This window comes from Pseudonaja textilis, chromosome 2, assembly GCF_049901715.1.
Source record: "Pseudonaja textilis isolate UNSWEBS1 chromosome 2, rPseTex1.2, whole genome shotgun sequence".
Taxonomy (NCBI): domain Eukaryota; kingdom Metazoa; phylum Chordata; class Lepidosauria; order Squamata; family Elapidae; genus Pseudonaja; species Pseudonaja textilis.
In genome coordinates this window covers 44010911-44031438 of record NC_141991.1, presented here as the reverse complement: position 1 = coordinate 44031438, position 20528 = coordinate 44010911, and the positions used below count along the sequence as shown (strand labels likewise).

Sequence of the window (20528 nt, the reverse complement as noted above, 5' to 3'; positions counted from 1 at the left end):
TAAAATTTTTCATTTACATTGTACACTGATGCATATATATCCAACAACGGAGTTCTAGTTGCAAATTTCTTGCCAAGTTAATGTCAGCCATATTTTCAAATCTCTACCATGATAGCTAGATATGTTTACTACTCAGAAAGCATAAAATTAAATCCAGACATCCAGTACAACAATGAAAACTATGCTTTTGCAGTGACATATACAATAAATCAAATAATTTTCCTAGTTTCCATAAGTCAGATAAAAATGAAAGGTATTTTTACTAATGAAACACTGTGAAAGATAAAAAGGCTTAAAGTATTACTACTTTAATCACTGGCTTTGAGCAAGGCAATTTCTTTTTTTAATTAGGATTAGGTTTAAATGTTCTATTTTAATGGTTTTTATTTTTTATATTAATGGATTACTCTATTAAATTATATTACTTAATTAAAATAAAATGTTCTGTTTTAAAAGAGTTTAAACCCCTTCCCCCTCCAGCTTTCTATCATGTGTAGTTCCAGTCCCAATTGTAATTGTAAGTCAAAGACTACTTGTATATATATATATTTGCAGAATATTTTTGTGCTAAATGCAAACCAATTTCACACAAATGGTGAGAGTGGATTAACTCTTGTGCCTTCAAATGTGAAAGAGTATATTTATAGAAAGGAGCTGTCAAAAACATTTTTGCATATTTTTCTGCAGTTCAAACCAAATAGCATATATCTCACACTAATATTTCACATGGCGCTCATTAGTACAGAAAATCTTACCTTGAAATCTGTTTACCTTGGAAAATACCTTGAAAATTGTTTTTAAATGAATGATATTATATTATCAATTATAAATATATTAAATTGAAAACAGTGTTTATAAACTAGGATTATTTATGAAAGTTCAGTGTATTTTAGTTTTGGTATGAAGCAAGTCTTCTCATTGAAATGTCATTAATTAATAATCATTGCTACAGGAATGAATGAAATTTTATTGTGCATCAGAGGAACGCCAATCTTTTAAAAACAGTTTAGATGAAATGCTAAAGGAATGACAGAATTCAGAAAGTCTTATTTATGTGGGACTAGATAAACAGGCCCAGGATAAACACAAGACAGGTGGCTGAATTGCTATTTTATATTTATATTATTAGGATTATCCATTATATTTGACAAAAGCTTATTTAAAGCCATTCTGTTGGGAAATCTTTAAAGTATGATTTTCTTTTGAAAAATATAATTTCAGGCAAGTAACAAACTACTGAGACAGTGAAAAGAAAGAAATAATGTAATTGTGGGAGATTTTTTACAATGAGCAACTTTACCTTATGAATTACACTAATATACTAATATTACCATAAAACTGCTCAGCAGTTTGTTGGATGTGGAAAGAGTAATTCCTAGCAGTCCTAGGCCATGAACTGCTTAGCTTTCACAGATAGCTTCCATGTTCCTTTCCAAAAAAAAAGAAAAGACGAGGCTTACTTCTGATTTCAGTTTCTGCAAATAAAGTGCCATCATAATACCATAAATTAACACTTCCTTTAGCACAGTGAATGTAGGATGTAATGACTGCCTAGCCAGAATGTTCAGGAACCTGCCATGCTAACCTCATATTAGGAAACATTTCCTTGTACCTGTTAAAGTAGAGAGACATTGTTGTTCCATGCTTTCAAGTTTGCAGATTCATATATTACTAATCATTAGTTGCATCTCTCTTGCGCACGTATTGATTTTGTGGGAACCTTGGCTTAGTTACTGACTTTGCATAAGCGCTTGCCAACATATATTGCATAAGCAGATGGACCTGTTGAGCAAGGTCTGTTAAGTAAATCAGTTTATATATCTTATATTGTAATTTTGATCTTTCTAGAAAACAAAACCATGGCAACAAAGGAGAAGCTGCAGTGTTTGAAAGATTTTCACAAGGATATCCTTAAACCTTCCCCTGGCAAGAGCCCTGGGACACGGCCTGAGGATGAGGCGGAGGGAAAGCCACCACAACGGGAAAAATGGGCCAGCAAGATTGATTTTTTGTTGTCCGTAGCTGGAGGGTTTATTGGATTAGGCAATGTTTGGCGATTTCCATATCTCTGCTATAAAAATGGCGGAGGTGAGTATCCTTATTGTGCTCATCATTAGTTACTGGTCTGAATGGTTGTTTTACTAATAAAATCGTCCTAATCACCCTTCTGTTTTTCCCCTCTATAGGTGCATTTCTCATACCTTATTTCATTTTTCTGTTTGGGGGAGGTCTTCCTGTATTCTTCCTGGAAGTGGCCCTAGGACAATATACCTCTGAAGGAGGAATTACCTGCTGGGAAAAGATCTGCCCTATTTTCTCTGGTGGGTTATTTATCTACTTCTTCCTTAATTCATAGTGTGCTAGGACAGTGGTTGCCAACCAGTGGTCTGCGAGAAAATTTTGGTGGTCCGCAGAAAAATGTCACCCCCAAAGTACCACCCAAAGCAATTAATCCAGGCTGTGCAGAAACACAAGGCTGCGCTGCCCACATGGCCTGTGGGAACACAAAGCTTGCATTGCTTGCATTGCAAACAACATGAGGTAGTGAGGGGAGGAGGGGAAGGGAAGAGGTGGGGAACTTTCCCCACTCACCCCAGGCACCTGGCCACCAGGCTGCTTCTTTCCATTTCTTTCTTCTGCCTTTGGCTGCACGCAAGGAAAGCAGCAAAAGTCTTTCTTTCTCTCCCCCAAACTCTACCAGAAATGAGTTTTTGGGACCCTGCAAGGCATCCTGCTCCAAGAGGCTGCACCAGCAAAGACTCATTTCTGGTGGAGTTTCGGGGAGAGAAAGAAAGACTTCTGGTGCTTTCCTTGCATGAAGCCAAAGTCTCTTTCCCTCCCTGAGAGCAGAGCTGGAGACGGTATCCTGCGATCCCAAATAAAGGATGATCAGTTGGTAGAAAATGAGGTGGGAATTTTCCTGCAGATTTGGGGGGGGATTTTCCTAGGGTCTCTGTTAGGGATACACCCTAGCAGGATCTGCAGGGCAGTCAGGTAGGCAGGCAAAATATGTGAGATAAACGTTCTTGTAGTTTACACTCAGTAAAACAGATACACAGTGTTAATTAAATAGTTTATTCCAGTAAGATTTATATCATAATCAAAACAGTCCATATATCATTCACTAGTCAGTCCGTCCAGGGATTATTCAGTTGCAAATTCCAGTGTCGAAAAAGAGAGGTCAGTAAACTTACAAATGTCAGTCCGGTGATATATCTCCTCGCAGTAGAGATATGAAGAACTCAAAAACTCCTCTCTTCCTTCAGCAACTCAGCAGTAGAGGGAAACACGCAGCTAACAAACCATGCAATCCAGTAATTGTCAGTAATTGCCAGCAATCAATCAGGTTCTCTTGCTCCCTCTTATGGTGGTTTCACACACCACACCCAAAATTACATGCTTTGCAGTTTTAAAGTGACACACACTTAAACATACAATCATAGTTTATATATATTATTTTACCCAAACTACATTAGGTAACCTATGTTATTCCTAACAGTCTCTGTCTAGGGGATTTAAAATTGTGAGTTTGGTGGTCCCTGAGGTCCAAAAGTTTGGCGACCCCTGTGCTAGGAGGTTGTGTTAGAGTGGTAGGTTTACAGAGAAAGGGTGTGAGTAGATGGCGTGCTATGCAAAACAGAGAAGCCTTGGTTTTTAATAGCGAAGAAGGGGATTTATCTGAAACTTTACCCATTCATTTCCTTCTATCCATGTGAAAAGCTGTCTCATGTGTTTCAGGGTGAAATAGAGTAGTGGTATGGTAGAACAATTGGTCCAAGGACGAAGCCTGCTTGACACTTTAAATAAAAAATAAAACACTTTAAATAAAAATCTAAAGTCATTCTGAAAGGAATATAAATTTCCTCAAAAGCAGAATAATAATACAATTTAACAAGTAGTGTTTCCCCCCACCCAACAAAACGTGGCCCTATATTGTATGACCTTTCTGTATATTTAAGTATTTCATTAACATCATTATAACAGTATTAACATATTAAATTATTTATTTGTATTCCGTTTTGTTCCTGTTTAATTGACAACCAAATGGCTTTAAATAGAAATCTAAAATATTGCCTTCTTTTAACTTCTGTCCTTCCTTCCTTCCTTCCTTCCTTCCTTCCTTCCTTCCTTCCTTCCTTCCTTCCTTCCTTCCTTCCTTCCTCTCTCTCTCTCTCTCTCTTTTTCTTTTTTTCTTCCTTCTTTTTCTTTCTCTTTTCTCTCTCCTCCCTCCCTCCGGCTCTTTCTCTCTCTCTCTCTCTGTTCCCTCAGATGTCTAAATTTAGGCATTTGCCCCTGGAAGATAAAAGAATTTGAACAGTTACCATGGCTGATGACAGCATAAATTATTGCTGAGCTCATGTACTCACAGATCATTAAATTGTTCCTGGCATTTTGGTATTTTGTAAAGGGACTGTAGCTTAGACCAGTTTTTTTCTCCTCTTTTGGTGTCTCACAGTGCTTACTTGAATCAAAATCCATTGCAAATTATTAGGACATCATGTCAAGTATGTGAGGTTAAGATCAAGGCTTATTCCTGGTGGTACATCATTAGTTGCTTGTATGACATTTTGAATAGCAGCTTACATGGCCTTATCTACCAATGAACCTGTGTTTAAAAAGCAAACAGAATAGTTGTCACGTACTGATAACAGAGTTAAACTTTATCTCTTAGCAGCCATGAGAATTTTGCAAAAATATTCAAGAAAGGAAGGGAAAGGATGCATAAATTGCAGCATTCTGCTTGTTGGAATTATCTTCAGGTATTTTTATATCTGACACACTGTGTAGCTTTTCCTTAAGAATATTGCTGTTAGTGCTGCTGGCAATGGGGCTTCCCATATTAAATCCATGAAGGAATATACAGTTATAAGAGCACTAACCTATTCAAGGTTTAAGAATGCTGTCTCTTTACAACTGTCCATCCTAACACAGACTTCCTTAAGCAATGTAAAAATTGAAGACTATTGCCTTAATCGTTCAGATATGTGATAGAAGCTTCTAAACTAACAAGAGGAAATGTTTATTTGGTGATATGAATTGTCTCATACATTTTCTTTCTTTTTTTAAAAAAACAGGAATAGGTTATGCTTCCATAGTGATTGTGTCTCTTTTGAATGTATACTACATCGTCATCCTGGCTTGGGGATTGTACTATCTATTCCAGTCATTTTCGTACACCCTGCCATGGGCTTATTGTCATCAAGAATGGAATACAGAAAACTGTGTGGAAGACACCCTCAGGAAGAACAGAACACTGTGGCTGTCACTCAATTCCACTAACTTCTCATCTCCTGTCATAGAATTTTGGGAGTAAGCAAGTTTCCTGGTTACTTTGTACAGCAAAGAGACAGGGATTGTAAATGGCAAGAGACACAAATATATTAGGAAGCATGCAGTATTGCCTAATCTTGTATGGGTTCACAAGGTATAACTATCTTGCTTAAATTATAGGGGGAGCAGTGGTGGGTCGCATTAGTAGCAAGCCATGTTGGAAGATTTCATTCAATAACATTTGGAAGTTAATACATTTCACATCCATAATGTTTAAAAAGCCTAAAGATTAATATTTTTTTCTGTTTTCTATATCATGCAAGAATGTGTGAACAGGTTCAGTAAAATAAAAGTGAAGTCTGCATAATTAAGGTTCCTTTCTAAGCCTCCTGTATTAGAATAAGACAGAATGAGAAATAGAACAGACTAGACTTTATTACAGTCACAGACCAACAAAGAAAATACTACCATTAGATAATCCTTAAACATCATGGCCCCTAGTAGGGCAAAGTTTACACAAAACATAGGCAAGCTTAGGGACCCAGAGTTGTCTTTTGTTGCTTACTGGATTATATAAGCAAAGTAATTCAAAATGCCTAGGGAATTTAGAGAGGAGACAGGACATCAATTTTCTAGATAAGTGGCCAATTTGTATTTTGTGAACTAGTTGGATTATGCAAGCTGCATAATCAATTGACTTTCCACATCTAGAATCTTTTCCTTCAAAATTGAGCTTCCTTACTCTAATCCCAATGGAAAAGAACAGTGCAAGAAAAGACACTGGAGTATAATTTCCTGGAAAGGACTTTTGTCCATGTGGAATCAAAACTATCTTCTATAATTAAAGGGAGTGAATCCAGCTGTGTAAAACTTTCTATTATTTGTTATTATCTCACTTGAAGTTTGTACATTCAGGAGGCAACTTCCATTTTATTAATGACATAATCCTGGATGTTGATGTTTGTGTAGTGGAATTTAGATATGCTAGGTTTATTGAAAAACTCACCTTTACATGCTAAGTGATGTAAATCATCATAAAGCCATTGATTATGCATCAGAGGCATAATAATTATAGTTTAGTACAACTAATGGTGGTTGCAAATTTCATGCTTGTTTGAGCATAAGTCATAAGGGATAAGCAAATGGGGCTTCATTTGTATCAAGTCCTCTTGGGATTATATCGCGTGATTATGTGCTTCAGTTTCTTAGTTGTTCATTCTACCATTTCTGATTATAAGCATAGTATTGAAAAGGTAAGAGTGAGAAGAATATCAGTAAACAAAAGTTTGCACTATTCACATAGTTAATCCAAGTTTTTAGAGTTTCATAATTAAAATTTATGGATTATTAAATATTGCGAGTTTGTTACATGCTTCAGAAATCCATCAAAGCAACCCCCCCCAAAAAACTAAGAAAAATCTGATCTCAAAAGCAGCCATTGTTTTTTTTAAACATCTTTGTATTTTTCTTCTCTTCAGTGAAATTTTTGCGCAACTTAGCCCAGTGGTTTCTTCACAACACACAAACTAGTTTAAGATTCAGGGTTAATTATAGTTATAATTTGAGGACTACCTATATATAAAGTTCATATATCTTAGAGAAAGCAATATTAAAAAGTATAAATATATATTAAGAAACAATTGGATATGAAAATAAGAGATCAATGCTATCACCACACTATATTTGCCTATCAAAGATGAGTTTTTGAACAAAGCCTGTGAAATTGTTTGGTAATATAATTGTTTGGTTGTCTTATGTATATTTTTTATCCTCCAGGCGGAATGTTCTGGGGTTGACTTCAGGCATTGATGAACCTGGTATTATCAAATGGGACCTGGCTCTTTGTCTTTTCCTTGTCTGGGTGATTTGTTTCTTTTGCATTTGGAAAGGTGTGAAGTCAACCGGGAAAGTAAGTTTCTGTTGCATTTCTGCCAGGCAATAACATTTCTTTTTCTAAAGATTAGCTTAGCTTAATTAAAGGCTTGACATGGTGTTTTTTTAAGTAAGCGTAACTCCAAAACATCATCACCTTGAGAGAATTATAGCATTAAGGAGTATCTTTTGAACCAAATATTTCAGCTGCCAAGCAGGATATTCAGAAATTAATTTTAAACCTGAAGCAAATTTGGGACATAAAATTCACAACTTGTTGCCTTAGCAAGGTCATGTTTCAACTATTTTAAACTTTTCAACTTTTCAAGCATATGACTAATTTATTGAAAAGATTGGGAATGTAGTTTCTAATAGCATTTCTAATAACATTTTCAGAGAACTTTTAAGAAGCCTAGTTTTTCATTTCCCCCCATTCTTTTTAACATTTATTAATCAAATGTGTCTAGCCACCCATCTCACAAAAAGTAACCCTGCTTTTATTCTAAAAGACCATCTTTTATAATCATTTATTAAGAGGATAATAGTACTTTTCCAAGAGAAAACATTACCAAATGGTAATTAGTTAATAGCTACCAGTAGGTCTCTTTTCATCCTAAAAATATGTAAAAGAATGAAGTCCAAAAATCTAGTTAAATTGCACAAGAATGTGATACATAATAATCAGGATCTTTCACAATAATGCTTTAATATGTTCTCTTAATTTAAGCATGGATCCTAACATTTCATAAAGATACCTGCTAAAAATGTTTATCTTACGTTTAAGCAGTAATCCCTTATTTAAATGGATTAGCTTGGCAATAGAATTTACTAATATAATGAATGTAATTTTTTTCTCGAGTACAAGCCTCAGTTCATATTACTTCATAGTAGATATATATAGAATTGTATTTCTGATTAGTTCGCATTCGAAACATCAGACATCCAAAAATAGAGAAAAGGTGAAAGAAATGTGATTACCATTGAATGTCTGTAGAGATTCTTAGTCGTCCAGGTCATAGTTGTCTCAAAGGTGTTTTTTCAAATGGCAGCTGCACTGTTTTTTCCTTGAGAAAGAAGAAGACATTTTAAGAAGCTTCATTGGTTACCATGACTACCATTTACCACCATATCTATAGCCTATGGTGATTTACCTAACTCTACTCTATATTGAGCAAGGTGGGGAGGAAAAATAAAATAAGATTTATTTATTCATTTGTTGATTAAATTTTTATGCTGCCCATCCCCCCTATAAGGTGACTCTGGATTGCTTTTAATTTATAAAAATAAGATTAAGTGACAGTTTTCTTTTAAAAATCAGGATGATCTGTTTACATGCTTACAAATGTAATTCCTATAATATTTCAAAACAAAAAAATGAAAATGATAATGAAGTGAAACATGTTGAATTTAGAGATCAAACTGTCTGCTGGACTTGTTAGGTTCAGCAGGCATTAGTGTCTTCCTGTTAATCACCTGAGGTTTACTTAAGAGGCAAGGAGACAAACCTCAAGAGCTTTTATTTGGCTAAACCAATTCCATGAAACAGAGGTATATTAAACTGAATAGCACAGGTGTAATTACCAAATGGTATCATATGATCTTATTTAAAGAATAAAGGACATTCGTTTTAAAAACCCAGTTTGAAATTAACTTGAAATTGTAAGGTTAATGAAGATTTCCAAAGCCTCTTTGCAGTTAACATTTTGCACTATAGTCAGGAAGACACAAAAGTGCCAACTGGTGGGATTCTTCTTGGATAGACCAAGGCAAATGTGACATTATATCATGACATTCTCAGTGAATGATGCCATTGAAAGAGTTTCCTATAAATCTAAATATAATTGACAGCCACGTCTCAGTTCTGATTTTAATTACGTGCCATCAATTCAGATTCCGCCCCCACCCACCCACCCCTAAAAACTTGGTCCTTCAGCTCTTCCTATAGTAACTCTTAGTAGCTATCCTATTGTAAGTGAGTCAGTAGTGAATTCTTATTTGTCATGGTTCTATTTGAACCTTCAGTTCTGTATAACTACAACAATAATATAACACAACTATAAACTTAAATTTCATATTTTTACAAATAAGAGCTTTTTCTATTTTTGCTATTTTACCTTTCATTACCAGGTTGTATACATAACAGCAACATTTCCATTCATCATGCTTTTTGTACTCTTAATCCGTGGTGTCACTTTACCTGGAGCTGCAGAGGGCATCAAATTCTACCTTTACCCGAACATCACTCGTCTGTCCGATCCAATTGTGAGTTGCTAAAAATAGGAGATAGTGATAATTTCTTCCCTGTATACTCTGGAACAAAATGCACGGAGGGCAGTGGGTTCATGCTGCAGATTTACTGATTGTTTAACCGATCTATACTTAACTGAAGCTTTCTACTGTGGTTCAGTTTTCCATTTTATCTTGTAAAAAAAAGCTATTATTAATATGTTAATGTATTTTCCATGTGTGTATATCTTTTTGTATCAAAAGGATTCTGAGGCTTGTAGACTCTATCCAAATATAGCATCTCAGCTTTTTTGTTGGTATTAGTCTGTGGACAAGGTAAGGGAAATAATTTGCTTCAGTCTTTAGTTAAATTTGTGGAGCAGCAGAAGGAACGGTAAGAAGCTCTTGTGAGTATTCCTAACTGTCCACTTACAGGGACATTCCATGGGAGGGTAGCTAAAGACCATATTATAACTACAGTAGGAAAGAATTTTAAAAATGTCCCACTTGCTCTTTCTTATAAATGCTTGGAAAACATTTTTCCTTCTAATGTACAGGAACCCAGATTGATTGCTTTTGTTTTACTATGTATGAACCTTTTCAACTCCTTACAGATTGCATGTTAGAATGTGTTGTAGACAGCTACAAGATCTATTTCCTAAACTTGGGGAAATGCAAACCTGTCTATTCAAAAGGAAAAAAAAAATGAAAGTATGAAACAAGCAGAATCAGATTTAAGGATGCAAAGCAGCCTAAATGCCAAAAGGCAAATGGAAATGCCATTGGGTACTATCCATCTCTAGTGCTTTTGCAGCATGCTTAAAGTCATGTAAGAACCGCAAGGGTTCGTAAAAAGCTGCTGCCATTCTTCCTTTTAAAGGCTTGGGGCAATTCTGTATCAGCCTACTTAGATTAGAATATCTGATTCTACAAGGCTGCAATAAGAAAAAATACCAAGGTTGGGATGAATATAATATAATCCCTTTAAAAATATGGGAGTCCATGAAAACTGTTTTCAAATTTAATTTTTGTTTTTTAGTAAATGTTCTTCTATTTCTGTTTTTTGTCTGCAAATGTGAAACTTTTTATTTATGTATATAAACCTATGCTTTTGTTCAAACTGTTTCTGCTTTAAGTTCATTTTTATACAATAATGTTGTAATATGCCATATGTAATAGAATTAACTTTGATCAATGCAACATGTTTATGTTTTTAGCAACTGCTGGTCTTTTTGAAGCATTACTGTTATGATAATGTTATTTTCAAGAGAGAGAAAAGATTGGATAGCTAATAGCTAAAACTGATACCAAGCACCATCTTCTGAGTTTGTTTTTCATGTATTTCCTTAGGTCTGGATAGATGCTGGCACACAGATCTTCTTCTCCTATGCAATCTGCTTGGGCGCAATGACTTCATTGGGGAGCTACAACAAATACAAATACAACTGTTACAGGCAAGTTTCCTACCAAAGGGGATTAGTCTGTTAGCTAATTGATGTGTAAGGAACCATGGGTTCAAATTTTCCTTTAATTAATTTCCTCCATGACATATGTGTGACATAGGGACTGTTTGCTGCTGGGATGCCTGAACAGTGGTACCAGTTTTGTGTCTGGCTTCGCAATTTTTTCCGTCCTGGGCTTCATGGCACAAGAGCAAGGGGTGGACATTGCTGATGTGGCAGAGTCAGGTACGATGGTATTGGTGGCAGTGATGGTGGGCACTGCCATCCAGTGTGTGAGCAAAGTTCGACAAGCTAAATCATCCCAAAACTCAAAGGAAAAAGATTTAGAAATAAAAGGTATTTCAGCAAACAAAGTAATGATTTATTTTACTGAGTAGTACAGTTTGAAATGCACTTTTTTTAAAAAAAGTGCTGAAATACAATACGGACTTGAATGCTCAGAACTAAATCAGAATTACAGGAAATGTAAATACTGTATCAAAAGGTGACCCTTTGGGGCTTACTCTGCCTTAGCTTCAATGAAATCTCTAATAGACATCGTTCTACAATATCCATGGACCCACCATCTTATTCGAAACTATGCTAGAAAATCTGAGTTGTGGCTTTTGGAAGTGCAGCTTGTATATTTTTAAACAAAACATTGATGGAATTGATGAAGTTTGTAACAAAGTGGTTCAAAAAAAAAAAAAGTGGATGAGAGGGAAAAGATATTCTTCCCTGTCACTCCTTGCCTAGACTTCCAGTATGTGAAGTTAGATTAGCCAATCCATCTTCCCTAGTTACACTACTGTATCTATGTGCCTAAGGCAATGTGCCATGCATATTTCCAGATGTGGAAGTCATACAGGGATAGATAGATATATATTCTTCTGATTGTGTTTGTAAAGCATTTTAAAGCTAAGCTTTCTGTAATCTGAAAGGATAGGCCCCTACTTATTTCTTTTGAACAAAGCATGCAAATTTTTTTGGACTTCCCTAAAAGCACTTGCACAGTTGACATTAAGACATGCTGGACCAGATGCTCAATTTATTACAAGTCTATACAATCTACTGAAATCTGTAGTGCTAAGACTCTTTAACAGCAATTCAGGCACAGGAGTACAGCAACTGGTTAAAAAAAAAAGTGTCTTTCCGAATTGGAGAGATTTTTATTGGCCATCATGGTTACTGCCCAAGTTATGTATTTTATTTGTCTGCCTGATACAGATCTGGAAGAGTCTTAATTGCTTAAAAAGGTATACATGTGAATCACCCATTAAAAGGCTGTATCTAATGTAATGTACAGCTAAACTGGCAGAAAAAACGTTTCAGGCAGGTACTGTGCAGAAAGCAACTCCATGTTGTGTTATGTAACAAATTGGTTTGTCTTCCTGTGCCATGCCATTGGTGATAAGGAATGGCAGTAAGAATTGTATGCTTAATTTCAAATTTGTATTTTTGCTGTAATTATATATATTTCTTAAGGCTCTTCGTGCTTTGAAAATGGTGCAGGCCTAGCACAATACTTCTCTGCTCTACCTTAAAGCTGCCTGACCTTTCTCAGGCTTCTTCATGACCCTGTAGAAAGATGCTGCTAAGACAAGCCGCTTCATTAAAAGGAAGGGAATGCCTCTTCATGTTTCTCCCCCCCCCCCCGCCCCCCACAAGCTGGCACAAAAGTCAGGCTGCTTTAATGAATAATAAAGAGGTGGTGTGCATGTGCTGGGACAAAAGTCCAGAGCGTGCACGCCTCTGATATTCAATCCTGGAAAATGTGGGAGCTGCTGTGGCTGTTAATGTACTTTAATCTTGAATACACTACAAAGCTAGGTTCACTTAACTCTATTGATTTCAGTTAGTTTACACATTCTTAAGGCAGCAGTCTTGTGCAGTCTAACCCGGGACTAAGCCATGCTGGACACAGTAAGACTTAATTCTGAGTAAGCATGCATATAGGATTACTCTGTGCCTCTGGAATGGCAGCCTTTGTTTCTGAAATTTTGCATGCCTTATTCAACCATCCCACTGAACATAATTTCTATGAAGAGGTAGCAAGGCTTTATTGATGACTATGTTAAATGAGATCATTCATTTCAATGGAACTTAGTGTTAGGATTTTAACTAAAACAGCTTAATGAAAGAATTAATACACTGTAGAATAAATAAGTGAACAATAAAATTGAATAACATGGACCTTATGTGAGAAGGGGCCATCTTAGTTATGAATCCGGGGTACAATGTCTCTAAGATATATCCATAGATGTATAGATGGAAAAGGTTTTGTCAAACAGAATATTTGTTGGATCACAGAAGAAAATAATGACCATATGTGATCTTTCATCCAGCAGAATATTTATGATTACCTTAACAATGCATAATGCAAGGATAGGGCCCCAAAACTTCAATCTAAAGAAAGTGAATTGAATCTCTTTCTATTAGAATCAATGGCGTAACTGTAATTAAATACTTATTAATTTAAATGAGGAAAGTGCAGTTAATATATTCTGTGAAGTAGGTTTTTAGCATATATTTGCATCTTTCTAAATATATATTTTGTTAAACTGAATGATAAATAGAAGATGGCAAAAGCATGCCTGGTGAGTGGCCATGTACTAATTCATAGAGCATACTTTCCAGTTTAAAATATGGAAGAATAGCAAAAGAACAATAAACAGAAATATCTTAGTCTAATTTAAACAAAAAGCTTGCATGAAAGGTATTGGTGCAGTATTTTCCCATCATGGTCAAGGTATCAGTTTTAAATAAATACAAGCATATTTCAACTCTTTATTGTACCTGAATTAAAGGAGCCCAATATAAAATGATAATTATCTCATATAACTATTATAGAATTGTGGCTGTTTGGGGTTTTTATTGAATAATCCACAGAGAAAGCAATAAAAAAATGCTATTGACTTTGCTGTTGATAATCTTACTTGAAGGACAGATCTTCAGATAGTATTTGTTGCTTTGAATCCTAAGCAAATAATACTCACTGACTATGTTAGATATCTGCAATGGGTTTATTATTGCTGTATTGAAAGAATTTACTCATGTCATTTGGAAGTCCATTGTAACCAAGGATGGATACTATTTGGAATATTCTCCCAAGCCATTACTGTCTTCTAATGGAAGCTGTTACATCATTTCCTTTGTTTCTATATTTAACCCAGCATTATGTGATATTAATAGAATTCTCGAGTTTTACAACACTTCAGGATCTGGCCTTCTCTGACATAAATCCTAGAAACTACTGTTTGGGTTTTGTTTGTCCAAGGAAAAAGTTGTGCATGACTAACCCAAGAAAGAATTAAGAGCCCAGGATTTTTTTTTCTCTTTAAAGTTAATAACAATTAGTTATGCAATAATTACATCTCATTTAGTTCATAAGCTCTCTTTCTGAATGGAGTGTGCTGGGTTCTGCTTTTTTTTTTTTTCATTTACCTTTTAGATTGGAGCTGGTATAACCGTGCATGCTTCTTTGTCAGATAGAATAAATTCTTTTCTGGAATCCTCAGTTGGGTTTGGGTTGATCTGACTGGAATCAGGAAACTTATGAGGAGTGGTGGAGGGGGGAGGTTTTCATTCAAAAATGAATTAAATACTTATTACATTCTCTCCCTTTCCCCCCCTTCCTTTTTCTTTCTCTTTATTCCTCTAGGTCCAGGTCTGGCCTTCATTGCTTATCCAAAAGCTGTGTCCATGATGCCGCTGCCAACTTTTTGGGCTATTCTTTTCTTTGTTATGCTTCTGTTGCTTGGCCTGGACAGCCAGGTGAGTAAGTGGTAATAAATGTCTATGGTTTTTAATAGGAAAACCCGTACATAAATACAATTATTGTTATGACACTTTTTGCTTTGGAGCGTTGATCCATAGAAGAATCACTTGTCTTTCTTCCTACTAAGATTAATCAGGAAGTGACAATGTTATTCATTAACTGCCTTCTTACCATGACATTTCAGCGTAGATTTTATAATAGGAACCCCCAAAATTTCTTGAAATGCCCACTACCCTCTCTAGTTTCTGCCTCCACTTAGATCACGGGTGTCTAACTTGATCATGTCATGTGACATATTGTGATATATCATGAAGTTTTTTGCCTTTGTGGACCTGGGGTGGGCTTGTCCTGTGCATGACGCATCCGACCCATGGGCCACCAGTTTGATAGGCCTGGCTTAGAGCAAGCATGCTGTTATGCCTTTATTTACCCCTTTTAAATCTTACTTATTTCTACACTTCGTTGGGACAATTGATGCAGCTTCAAAACAAAGTGTTAAAGCTACAAGTAATAATATTGGAAATAAGATATGGAAGCTGCAACTTTATTTTCCTTCCTTCCTTCCTTCCTTCCTTCCTTCCTTCCTTCCTTCCTTCCTTCCTTCCTTCCTTCCTTCCTTCCTTCCTTCCTTCTTTCTATATTAATGCATATAAATACAATTAAAATAATCCAAATTTTAGAAAAAGACAACAGAAGATGTCAAATCCAACAGGGATGTGGGACCCTGAGTGTCACACTGGGGGTCCTACCTCCACAACATAAACATCTATTTGTTTCTCAAAATGTTTAGGTAATTCCAATGGAATGGGAGTAAAACTCAGAATAAAAAAAAAAATGGCCCCAGGTTACTCACTCTTCTTGTAGCTATATAATTCAAAGGCCTTGATATAAGTGAATCAGTGTAAACACTGAATATTTTTGCCTGTCTTCAGCTATTGTGTTTTCTGGGAGACTGAGCAAGGGAGATCTTGTTTTCTTTCCCTCTCAAGGCCTTTTTGTGTGACACAAAGAAATCTGTTAATAATCTCCAGACTATTACAAGTCACACAGCTGTCCTAAGGTTTTAGAGAGGACTTCTTTGAAATGGCTTAAGATTTTAAGCCAACAAGCTCCTAATTGTTATTTGGGAAAATAGTTAAAATGTTGCATTAATCTACTAGCCTGGGACAGAAACTTCACTGAATTCAAAACCTCTCATATGAGTGGAGATTAGAAGAATTTTCCCTCTGGTTGTTATTTACTTAATCTCATAATTTGGCAAAGCATTTCATTTGTTCTAAATGGTTCTTGGGGGCTTAATCTTTGAATGCCAGTTAGTGACTTTTAATCACTTCCAAATTGAATGTTCAGACCTTCTCAGAGCTGTGGTTCTGCAACCAAGTACTTATGTAAATTAAAGGTTGCCTGGTAATGTTCAGTCATTTCAGTTCAGGCTCACTGTGTCAAATAATTAAAGCTAATTGGAGCACTTAATGTTTTGTTTGCTTTTGGAGCCCTGTCAAGCTGGATTTTGGAATGCTACAACAGCTTAGGACCAAGCTAGATACAGTTACATGGCAGGAGAAAAAAGAAAGTCAGAATTTCTCAAGGTCTAAGACCCCAGATTTCTAAGGATTATTAAGAAGCTATACAAAGCCAAATGGCAATTGGTTGTAGAAACAAATGTTAATTAAGGACAATAAGGGAATATGTTCCCTTTAATGAAATAATAAACAAAAAATGGCAAGTCATGGAATAATGTCAGCTTACAAAAGCATTGTAGAACTAGTTCTATGTGACAATTGCTTACTTTAAAAAAACATGATACTAAACTTCCCTCTGTAAAGTGTGATTTATTATCAAATTACTTATATAAATAGAACATTTACTAAAACCCCTCTTTAGGGTTCTTTTTAGCCAGTACACAAAGGTAGTTTCTTTTTACTAAGTGAACTGCAAAACAAGACAAAAGCTAAAAGATTACAGATTTTTAAAAGGAAGGGTTTTTAAAAATGGGACTATGCATGCTTCAAGGTGTATCTGTGTATATATTCATAGATAATTGGGTGAACATTTTGAGCACCTACATTCCATACTTTCACCTAGTACTAAATTTTATTTTTCTAATAATGGCATTTGTTGTTATTGCCTATCTTGCTTTGTTTTTATATTAATATATCATAGCTGTTTGCTCCATTTTATTAAAACATTAATATAGAAGAGTGGGGCAACTAAAATTATCTTAAGGTTTTAATATGTTTGGATTTACAAAGAGTAATATGTTAATATGCTTGGATTTACAAAAAGTATACATATGCAGTGTTTGTTACAGCTAGTCCTCAATTTATAACCCCTTGTTTAGTGACCGTTCAAAGTTACAACAGCATTGAAAAAAGTGATTTATGATTGTTTTCCACACTCATCACTATTGTAGCAACTCCATAGTCATGCGATCAGAATTCAGACACTTGGCAACTGGCATGTATTTATGATGTTTGCAGTGTCCTGGGGTCATGTGATCACCTTTTATAAACTTCTGACAAGCAAAGTCAATGGGGAAGCCGGATTCACTTAACAAGTGTGTCAAGAAGATCATAAAATAGGGCAAAACTCATTTAACATCTGTCTTGTTTAGCAATGAAAATTTTGTGCTCTGTTGTGTTTGTAAGTAGAGGACGACCTGTACCCCTAGAATTTTCCCTTCATTTAACCATGGTTTATATTAAATTTTTAGTAGGGAAAATGGAAGCCAGCTTTCTTAAATCTACAGTTTAAAAGGCTGCATGGAAATAGGGGGTGTCTCCCCACCCGCCATAGAACTCCTTCTCTGAGGATGTCTGATCCGTGCTAGAAGGAAATGAGAGGGTAGAAATATTTTTCTGTTGAGAAATTATGAAAACCTGTTGTCATGCAGGCACTCCATGGAAAACAGTTTTATCAAGTTCCTTCCAAGAATTACTTGGTTTTACCCTGGAGAGTCTGCAAACAGCTCTATTTCTTTACTACCTTATTTCTCCTTTTATTCATAAGTTTGATGCTTGCAGTAACCAAATTCACATCTAATTAGGAAGTGAAAGGGAAATCAGTAAACCCACTAAAAGCTTTTTATCAGCTCCAGTCTTCAATATTGAAACATTAACTACTATGTAAATAAATGGTGAATACTAATTTTCTTTTATAAGGGATATATTTGTATGCAAGAATAAAATAACACATTGCATTAACCCACTCATTTGTTTATTCTCCCCTACAGTTTGTTGAAGTTGAAGGGCAGATCACCTCGTTAGTTGATCTGTACCCATCCTTCCTAAGGAAGGGTTACCGACGGGAAATCTTCATTGCTATAATCTGTTTCCTCAGCTATCTTCTGGGACTATCTATGGTGACTGAAGTAAGGAATTAGTGGTGTTACTTTTCTTTTTCTATTCAATGAAGTTACAATGCAAGGAGTCATGATGTAATGGTAAAACCAGTGCTCTGCACAAGGAAGTTCCCAGGAGATGCTCCTTGCCGTCTTTATTTAGAATGATTAGGTGTTGTGAAACATATATTCTGCCTGAAAAACCTGGAGAGCTTCTGCCCAAGTAAATAGGAGAGAGAGAAAGAATTCTTCAAAGAATTACTCTGCAAATCATTTAAACCTCTCTGTCCTGTCTAAATTTAACACATACTCCAATCTAGATTCATGTCGATTCAAACTTTATAGCATTACTTCTGCTATGATGAAGCATTATATTCTACAAGATTATAATCAACTGTGTAATATACCACATTTTTGTGTGTGAAATAGACAGATACAAAAAGAAGCTAATTAAACATAGAATGTGTGGGAAATTATGTCTATGTCATATTCAGAATATTGTAACATGGCATTCCAGACAATGCCCTGCATGAAAGAAAATACCATGCTTTAGGACAAGGGTATCAAACCCAATTTCATTGAAGACCGCATCAGGGTTGTGTTTGAAGAGTTGACTGGCAATTGTATTTCCTGGCAGGAAATTTTGTGAAGAGTGAGTTAAAAATATAAAAGTCACTTTATTATTTTTACATTGCATGTTTCATGTGTATCTTTGTGTTGGTGCATTAATACCAACTGGGATTCCTTTTTTGTCCTTTTTCAGGGTGGCATGTATGTGTTTCAACTCTTTGACTACTATGCAGCTAGTGGTGTATGCCTTTTGTGGGTCGCATTCTTTGAATGCATTGCTGTAGCCTGGGTTTATGGTAAGTTGGAAGTTAAGTTCTGATATGACCATTTCCCTACAGCAGTACTGAAAGCTACAGAGATCTTGCAACACTTTAATATAGTTCCCAGAGACAAACCGAATAGAGGATAGAGGAAGGACAGAGAGATGAACCCTTACAGGCCAAGGAAGGAATTTATTACATGGCTTCTCTGCATACTGGGGACTCAGCCAAGTACTTCAAACTTCTTGGAAAACATTCTCACTTGACCTCCAAGAAACTGAGTTCATTGCTTTCCTCTTTCTTGTAATGCTTCATTTTAAGGCTGTAAAAGTCTGCCTGACCTCCTAAAGTCATAAAAGGACAGATTTTAAGGGCCAAGAACCACAGTATTCCCCCTCCCTGCATTGTTTTTCATCTGCTTGGTACAAAGAAGGAAACTTATCTATAGAATACCTTAAGTAGCAATGTGCTGTCTGAACGATGCCATCAGTTTTATTTCACAATATCTGGTTAGTTGAATCAACTACACAAGGAGATAAAGGAGGCCCTTTCCAAATTTAAGAACACCAAAGCTTAGGAGAATAAAAGTGTAGAAGAAAAGCAAAAATTAAAGGCTTTCATGGAGCTTTTCACACACTCAACACAATAAATGCATTTCTCCTTGAAAATCTAGCATAGCTACAGAGCACACATAGGCAGAATATGCAGAATAATACAATTACTTTCTTCTGTGCTGAAACTCTAGGCGCTGACAATTTTTACGATGCCATTGAAGATATGATTGGTTACAGGCCTGGTCCTTGGATGAAATGGAGCTGGATTGTAATCACACCAATTCTCTGCGTGGTAAGGCTGGATATGTCTTTGCCTAAACTTGACTTAGAACATTTCTGTAAGTTAGCTTTTTGTTCCTTGCATTGTCTGAAAAGAAATGAGATTGAATAGGTAAGTGTTTAATGAGTAATGTGTTTAATATGTAAACTCTTCATTGATTACAAGATTTTTACTGACCTGTAACTGGCTTATGTAGCTGACATGTTACTTTTGGCATTAAAGGAGCAATTTTGAGGTGAAGGATGGGTTCGTCTAAAATTTTGAGAACATGTAGATAATAGCATCCATACTGAATGATTGTGTGGACATTGTTTTGTTTACTAATTGGCTATCACTGTGATGGTGACTGATGACCCAGGTACTGTGCAGTATTGCACATGCTAACTCTGCCCACATTTTGGAGTTGGTTCCTGATGGGCTTAAGGTTGGCCCAGCTTTCTATCCTTCCAAGACCTGTAAAATGAGGACCCAGATTTTGGGTGGGGAAATATGCTGACATTGTAAACTGCCAAGAGGGAGCTGTAAAACACTATGCGGGTATGTATAAGTCTAAGTGCTATTGCTATTAGTATTTTGGTCTGGTTCTTTTTTCTGGATAAGACTGGCCATTTCCAAACAAAACACTGGACTGTGGCTATCTATTATTTTTGTTTTCTAAAAATGCCTAAGGAACTATGTGGAATCAAGAGTGTCTTAAACTTTCTATGTTTGAATTAAAAGAAACTTCTAAAATAGTCAGTTGTGCAAAGAGTCTGTGCCGGGGTAGAATGCTGCTGGTTCTGCCCAGCTCTATAGAACCGGTAGCTCTGAAGAGCAGCAGACACAGAACCGGTTCTGTGTTTGCTGCTGTTTGGCCCACCCGTCCACCCAGGCTCTTCCCTGTCCTTTATTTCCTGCTTTTTCAACCTCATCTGCTCGGTGTGGCACAGCTAAGG

At 35.9% G+C, this 20528-nt stretch overlaps 1 protein-coding gene across 7 annotated transcripts in view; it reads left to right on the top strand.

Moving 5' to 3' along the window:
- The window catches only part of SLC6A6 (solute carrier family 6 member 6), a 54815-nt gene that overhangs the window by 24329 nt on the left and 9958 nt on the right, over positions 1–20528 (top strand). For 6 of the 7 annotated variants that reach the window (XM_026723046.2, XM_026723038.2, XM_026723025.2 and 3 more), the window contains 11 exons: positions 1849–2088; positions 2187–2321; positions 5076–5310; positions 7048–7180; positions 9271–9405; positions 10720–10823; positions 10933–11057; positions 14473–14585; positions 17822–17959; positions 18693–18795; positions 19505–19605. In XM_026723046.2, coding sequence (XP_026578831.1) covers positions 1860–2088; positions 2187–2321; positions 5076–5310; positions 7048–7180; positions 9271–9405; positions 10720–10823; positions 10933–11057; positions 14473–14585; positions 17822–17959; positions 18693–18795; positions 19505–19605 — 1551 coding nt within the window. In that variant the 5' untranslated portion in view covers positions 1849–1859. Of the gene's footprint in view, positions 1–1848; positions 2089–2186; positions 2322–5075; positions 5315–7047; positions 7181–9270; positions 9406–10719; positions 10824–10932; positions 11058–14472; positions 14586–17821; positions 17960–18692; positions 18796–19504; positions 19606–20528 lie in introns of those variants that run through there. The other variant, XM_087923760.1, reaches the window with a different exon arrangement.